This window comes from Physeter macrocephalus, chromosome 5 (assembly GCF_002837175.3).
Source record: "Physeter macrocephalus isolate SW-GA chromosome 5, ASM283717v5, whole genome shotgun sequence".
Classification (NCBI taxonomy): Eukaryota; Metazoa; Chordata; class Mammalia; order Artiodactyla; family Physeteridae; genus Physeter; species Physeter macrocephalus.
In genome coordinates this window covers 27,838,957-27,846,305 of record NC_041218.1, presented here as the reverse complement: position 1 = coordinate 27,846,305, position 7,349 = coordinate 27,838,957, and the positions used below count along the sequence as shown (strand labels likewise).

Below are 7,349 nucleotides of genomic sequence, written 5' to 3'. Positions count from 1 at the left end.
TCATTAGAGAAATGCAAATCAAAACTACAATGAGGTATCACCTCACACCGGTCAGAATGGGCATCATCAAAAAATCTACAAACAATAAATGCTGGAGAGGATGTGGAGAAAAGGGAACCCTCTTGCACAGTTGGTGGGAATGTAAATTGATACAGCCACTATAGAGAGCAGTACGGAGGTTCCTTAAAAAACTAAAAATAGAACCACCATATGACCCAGCAATGGTAGCAATGACCCAGCAATCCCACTACTGGGCATATACCCTGAGAAAACCATAATTCAAAAAGTGTCATGTACCACAATGTTCATTACAGCACTATTTACAATAGCCAGAACATGGAAGCAACCTAAGTGTCCATCAACAGATGAATGGATAAGGAAGATGTGGCACATATATACAATGGAATATGACTCAGCCATAAAAAGAAACGAAATTGAGTTATTTGTAGTGAGGTGGATGGACCTGGAGTCTGTCATACAGAGTGAAGTAAGTCAGAAAGAGAAAAACAAATACCTTATGCTAACACATATATATGGAAGCAAAAGAAAAAAACAAGGTTATGAAGAACCTAGGGGCAGGACCGGAATAAAGACGCAGACATAGAGAATGGACTTGAGGACACAGGGCGGGGGAAGGATAAGCTGGGACGACGTGAGAGAGTGGCATGGACATATATACACTACCAAATGTAAAATAGATAGCTAGTGGGAAGCAGCCGCATAGCACAGGGAGATCAGCTCAGTGCTTTGTGACCATCTAGAGGGGTGGGATAGGAAGGGTGGGAGGGAGACACAAGAGTGAGGGGATATGGGGATATATGTATACATATAGCTGATTCACTTTGTTATACAGCAGAAACTAACACAACATTGTAAAGCAATTATACTCCAATAAAGATGTTCGAAAAAAAATAAAAAAAAACAGGGGCTTCCCTGGTGGCGCAGTGGTTGAGAATCCGCCTGCCTATGCAGAGGACACGGGTTTGTGCCCCGGTCTGGGAGGATCCCACATGCCGCGGAGCGGCTGGGCCCGTTGAGCCATAGCCACTGAGCCTGCACGTCGGAGCCTGTGCTCCGCAAAGGGAGAGGCCACAACGGTGAGAGGCCCACGTACCGCAAAAAAAAAAAAAAAAAAAAAAAAAAATCAAAAAAAAAAATAAATAAAATAATAAAAAGAACAACAACAACAAAAGAACAATAAAGGGGAAAAATTAAAGAAGTAAGCAAAAACTTCCAAAAAAGGTTTTAAGCTAAATATAACATATTTGAAAAAATTCATATATATTATATTGATGTAAATATATAAAAACAATCTGAAGTTATAATTATATAGTAAATTATAATGATGTAATATACATACAATTGTAATTCCAGATCAAGTCGTCACTGAATGGGAGGAGTGAGTGAGGAGGAGGAAGAAATGAAGAAAAGCCTGCTAGGGTCCTTGACTTGTTCATGGAAAAGATATAGAGCCTGATTAAATATGCATTTGGTATTAAAAAATTAAGTCCATTAACATTTTTTTATGAGTAACCACTAGAAAAATAGAAACAAAGTACCTACTTCTGACCTATGAAAGAACAAAAAAATGGAAAAGAAAACTTTAGTCAAACCAAAAAAAAAAAAGTTAGTAAACAAAAACAAGCAAGAATAAATAATAAATCAAAACCAAAATGAGATGGCAGGAATGAGTACAAAACTATCAGTAGTCACACATAATATAATCTTGCTTACAACAAGAAAGATATAAATACTAAGCATTGAACTCAAGAAGTTCAAGAATAAAGTAAACATGATACAAATAAAAAGGTATCAATCAAGATAGAAGAACGTATTATATTGAAATTTACTCCTTTTACTGGCTTTTAACCAATCCCTCTGTTTACAGCTCACATCTCACTTCCATCTTCCACAGAACCTCCAATTCACTTTCCAAGATTCTGTGGGGCAAACTGATTTGGTTCTTGATGCCATCCCCCTTGGCAGGCATTTAGATTTTCACTTCCTCTGCTCAAGTAAGTCAAGTTAACACTTCCCCATCTGCTTTACAACTTTAAAAAAATCAACTGACATTTACTCTTCTCTCTTCCCATATATTCTTTGTTCCTGTATGTTTATGCTTTTCTTATTCCCTTAACATCATTTTATCCGAGTTTGGAAAGTGGTGTAGTGTAGTGTAGTGTTGTTCATTTCCCCACCTAATAGCCTTTCTCTCCGACTTCCTTACTAACAAAATCTCAGTCTTACTGAGGAGCAACAGTATGAAACTTTAAAAATGTAATTATCACATAGTCCCAGCAGGAACAGTGAAGTCACATGACCCAGTTCAGGTCAATGAGATGCAAGTTGAATCACTGGCAGGGGCTTTCAGGGAAAATTCTTGAATGGCATCCATGGGAAATGCTCCCTTGACTTCTCCCTTGCAGAATGTAGACATTATGCTGAAGGTTGATTAACCATTTTATCATCATATAGTAACAAGCTCATGATAGTAAGATTAATTATTAGAGTGGAAGGGTAAAAGGAATTCAGGTTCCTGATGACATCACAGAGCCACCAGCCAGGCCCTGTACAGTAAGAAATTAAAAATTCGTTTGGACTGAGAAAATAAGAATCCATTAGGCTTGAATACCAGGCACGAATAAAGTCAGCTACAAAATTAATAGGAAGGAATATTTTTCCCAAGGATACTCTGCAGCTATAAAATGTCATAACAACCCCTTCTTTGAGTGACTACTATTTTCTTTCTCTCTGAGAAACTTTGTTCTCTAAAATAATAATCTATCAAAAACTTTGCTGTCTGAAATTAGATCACTAAGAATGAAACACCTCACTCTTGCCTGGAGAATCTGTGTTATTTTGACAGAGAGAAGCAGCCTTGATTTACAACCAATGTGCTGAACTTCAGAGAAGAAACACATCCACATCTCTCTCCTAACTTTGTTACCAAAGGAACAGGACTCTCTGGTCCATGTCTCAGTCCAGACTTGATGCTGACCCATCTACACGCAACTTTGTTTTACAGAGACAATCAAAATACTGTAACACTTAAATTTCACCAAAACTTCACTCCTCCCCAAAAGTCTATAATAACTCCACCTTTTCCTTTTGTGAAAATTAGTTTGGACTGAAAACGTAAACATTTTCAGGCTGGGATAATTGCAGGCATTGATAAAGTCAACTACAAAGTTAGCCACGTGGCTCCCCTGCTGAGCAGTCTCCTTCAGTGCAGTGAGTCAACAGACTGAGACTACAGGCTCCTCTCTAGATGTCCTAAGCTAATTGGGCTAGAACAGCAGTCTAGCTCCAGGTTTCTTGTCACGCAAAAAACAAAATCACTGCTTTCAATTCTTTTTGTTCAAGCAAAATGATGCTAGGAAGTAGCAGAGATAAAATGCATATGTTTTGTATGTCATGTTTAACTGATATCCCAAATGTTTAACAGGGTAAAGGTGTCCATTTTCCCCCAACTGATCAATGTACTTCTGAGCAAGATCTGCAATTTTTCATGAAAATTGCAAACTTACTCTAAAATTCATATGGAAGAAAAACTTGCATTAATAGTCAAGACAGGGCTTCCCTGATGGCGCAGTGGTTGAGAGTCCGCCTGCCGATGCAGGGGACGCGGGTTCGTGCCCCGGTCCGGGAAGATCCCACATGCCGCGGAGCGGCTGGGCCCGTGAGCCATGGCCACTGAGCTTGCGCGTCCGGAGCCTGTGCTCCGCAACGGGAGAGGCCACAACAGTGAGAGGCCCGCATACCACAAAAAAAAAAAAAAAAAAATAGTCAAGACAGTCTTGTAAAGGAAGAACAATGAGGTAGAACCTAATGGACCAGGACTCAAAATATATTACAAATCAGTAGTAATTAAAGCAATACATTACTGACATAGAAAAAAAACATATACATTAATGAAAGAATGCAGAAATCAGAAATAGATGCATATATATATGAAAATTTAGTATACATTACTGTGGAGAGAATAAACTTGAATATTCATGGTACTGAGCAGTTGGCATTACATTTGGAAAAAATAAAATTTAACTCTTCTTCATATCATTTTTAAAAATCCAGATAAAGTTGTACACACACACCAACTATAAAAGAAAGTTATACTTATGACTGTGGGATGATACAGCCTTTTATAACAATACATAAAATGCAAAAACCATAAAAGGGAATATTAATAAGTTTGACTATAATGAAAGACATCATAAACTAAGTATGAGTGATAGGTTGAGAGAAAATATAAAAATATATTTAACATCTATAAGGAGACAACAATTTTTTAAAATAATATGTGCTACTGGTGAAGTCAGCATGGAATGGGCTCTTATAAATGGTTTATGTGTATATCATTTGGTACAATATTTCTGAAAAACACTTGGTAATATCTAAAACTTTAAAAAAGTCATCATTTTTTCCCCTAGTAATTCAACTTCTAACATCTTCTCTAAGTATTTTTTAAATGCAAACTACAATTTATATAGCATTAAGATTTTGATGAAAACATGTCTATATGTCCTAAAAAAGAAAGTAATTAAATTATAGTGTTAACATTGTGGAATAATATAATGCTGTTAAATTGTTTATAATAAATACTAAAAGGTAGAGAAATGATTGTGATATAATGTTAGGTGTACAAGAAACTTCTTTAAAGTTCCATGTATAATTAGCTCCCAATGGAAAGTAAGAAAAAGAAAAATCTGAGTGAGGAATTTTCTGCAAATTTTTTTTATGATTAATGCCATTTGGAAAAAAAAAAGGAAATACTATATTGACTATGTTTAGGGTTAGATACTGAATAAATTTTTGTTTAAAATGTATGGTGACAGAATATCAACAAAAAGACAGAAATTTTTAAAAAAAGAACCAAGTGGAGGGGCTTCCCTGGTGGCGCAGTGGTTGCGCGTCCGCCTGCCGATGCAGGGGAACCGGGTTCGCGCCCCGGTCTGGGAGGATCCCACATGCCGCGGAGCGGCTGGGCCCGTGAGCCATGGCCGCTGAGCCTGCGCGTCCGGAGCCTGTGCTCCGCAACGGGAGAGGCCACAACAGAGGAAGGCCCGCATACCACAAAACAAACAAACAAACAAACAAAAAAAAAACCAAGTGGAAATTTAGGAGTTTAATAGTAAAATAACTGAAATGAAAACACAAAAAACAGGCTCAACAGCAGATCTTAACTGGCAAAAGAAAGAATAATGAATTTGATGATAGATCATTAGAAACTATCCACTCTGAAGAGGGGGAAAAAAGGTAACGGAACAGAGACTCAGAGATCTTTAGGACACCATCAAGTATACAAGCATACACAAGTACTAAAGGGAATTCTCCAAACTGAAAGAAAATTATATTAGATGTTAATTTTAACTCAAATGAAGAAATAAATAGCAACAGAAAAAGTAATTATGTAGGTAAAATATAAAAGACTATATAAATGTATTTTCCTCTTTCTACTCTTATTTAAAAGTCAATTGCATAAAAACAATAATTATAAAAGGAATTACAGGGCTTAGAACATAAACAGAATGTACATGTTTGTATGATAATAGCACAAAGAAGAAGGGATAAACTTGGAGTTCTACTGGAGCAAGGTTTCAATACTTTATTAAATTTCAGTTAGTATTAATACAAAGTGTGTTGCTATAAATTGAGATGTATATTCTAATCCCTAAATTACACTTGGAGCAACCACTTAGCAAATAACTAAAAAATATTTTTTAAACAATAAAGCAATAATAAAAAAGAAGACCTCATTAAAATTGTACAAAGTATCTGAATGTACATTTCTCCTAAGAATATATATAAATTGTTAATAAGCACATGAAAAATATTCAGTATCATTAGCCATCAGGGTATGAAAATCAAAACCACAATGAGATACCACTTCACACTCACTAGGATGGCAATAATCCAAAAGTGCTGATAAGGATATGGAGAAATTGGAATCCTCACACACTGCTGGTGGGACATAAAATGGTGCAGCTGCTTTGGAAAACAGTCTGACAATTCCTCAAAAAGGTTAAACAGAATTACCATATGAGGGCTTCCCTGGTGGCACAGGGGTTAAGAATCCGCCTGCCAATGCAGGAGCAAGCATTCAAGCCCTGTTCCGGGAAGATCCCACATGCCATGGAGCAATTGGGCCCATGCGCCACAACTGCTGAGCCTGCGCTCTGGAGCCCGCGAGCCACAATTACTGAAGCCCACACGCCGAGAGTCCATGCTCCGCAACAAGAGAAGCCACCGTGATGCTAAGCCCATGCACTGTAACAAAGAGTAGTCCCTGCTCGCCACAACTAGAGAAATCCCACGCGCAGCAACAAAGACCCAACTCAGCCAAAAATAAATAAATAAATAAATAAATAAATAAATAAATTACCATATGATCTAGCAATTACATTCCTAGGCAGATACCAAGAGAAATGAAAATACATATCCACATAAAAACTTATATGTGAATGTTTATAGCAGCCTTATTCCTAATAGCCACAAGTAGAAACAAATCAAATGTCTATCAACTGATAAATGGGCAAACAAATTGTGGTATATATATTGACCTACCTACAGTAGGTATATACAATTGGATACATACAATGGAATATTATTTTGCAATATAGATTGCAATATATTGATACATGTTGCAACATGGATGAGCCTTGAAAATATTATGCTAAGTAAAAGAAACCAGTCACAAAAGACTACACATTTTATGATTACATGTATATGAAATACCCAGAATAAGCAAATCAGTAGAGGCAAAAAGTAGATTAGTGGTTGCCTAAAGCAGAGAGGATTGGAGGGAAATAGGGGCTGGCTGCTATTGGATGTGGGATTTCTTTCTGGGATGATGAGAATGTTCTAAAATTGACTGTGGTAATGGCTGCATAACTCTGGTTACATAGTAAAAAGTCATTTAGTGTTCACCTATAATAAAAGTTATCTTACCGCCTTTAATCTTTTAGCATGGTATTCTGCTGCTGAAAAATATTTTCCTGGTGCTACCAGTTTATCAGTCATATTTGATACATACACACCAATTTTAGTCATCTGTGTGGATGTTGTATTTGTAGTTTGCTGGAGCTTTCTTTTCTGTAAAACTGTCTAAAATAAAAACATTAAAAAAATTTAAATATACACATAAAGTGAGTAAAGAGCATATTTTCCTACACATTTAAGTTAATATCTTTTATTATTTTAATTACCATATAATTCCCTAGAAGATTTTAATTTTAGAGAGCTACACAGTAAAACATTTGTTGATTCTGTAGCTTCAAAATCCTACATGGAGGGCTTCCCTGGTGGTGCAGTGGTTGAGAGTCCGCCTGCCGATGCAGCGGACACAGGTT

At 36.7% G+C, this 7,349-nt stretch overlaps 1 protein-coding gene across 1 annotated transcript in view; it reads right to left on the bottom strand.

The window, feature by feature from the left end:
* The window catches only part of IQUB (IQ motif and ubiquitin domain containing), a 61,077-nt gene that overhangs the window by 42,779 nt on the left and 10,949 nt on the right, over nucleotides 1-7,349 (bottom strand). Inside the window, exon 6 of the mRNA XM_024129850.3 lies at nucleotides 6,949-7,104. Within this exon, the coding sequence (XP_023985618.1) occupies nucleotides 6,949-7,104 (156 nt within the window). The remainder of the gene's footprint in view (nucleotides 1-6,948; nucleotides 7,105-7,349) is intronic.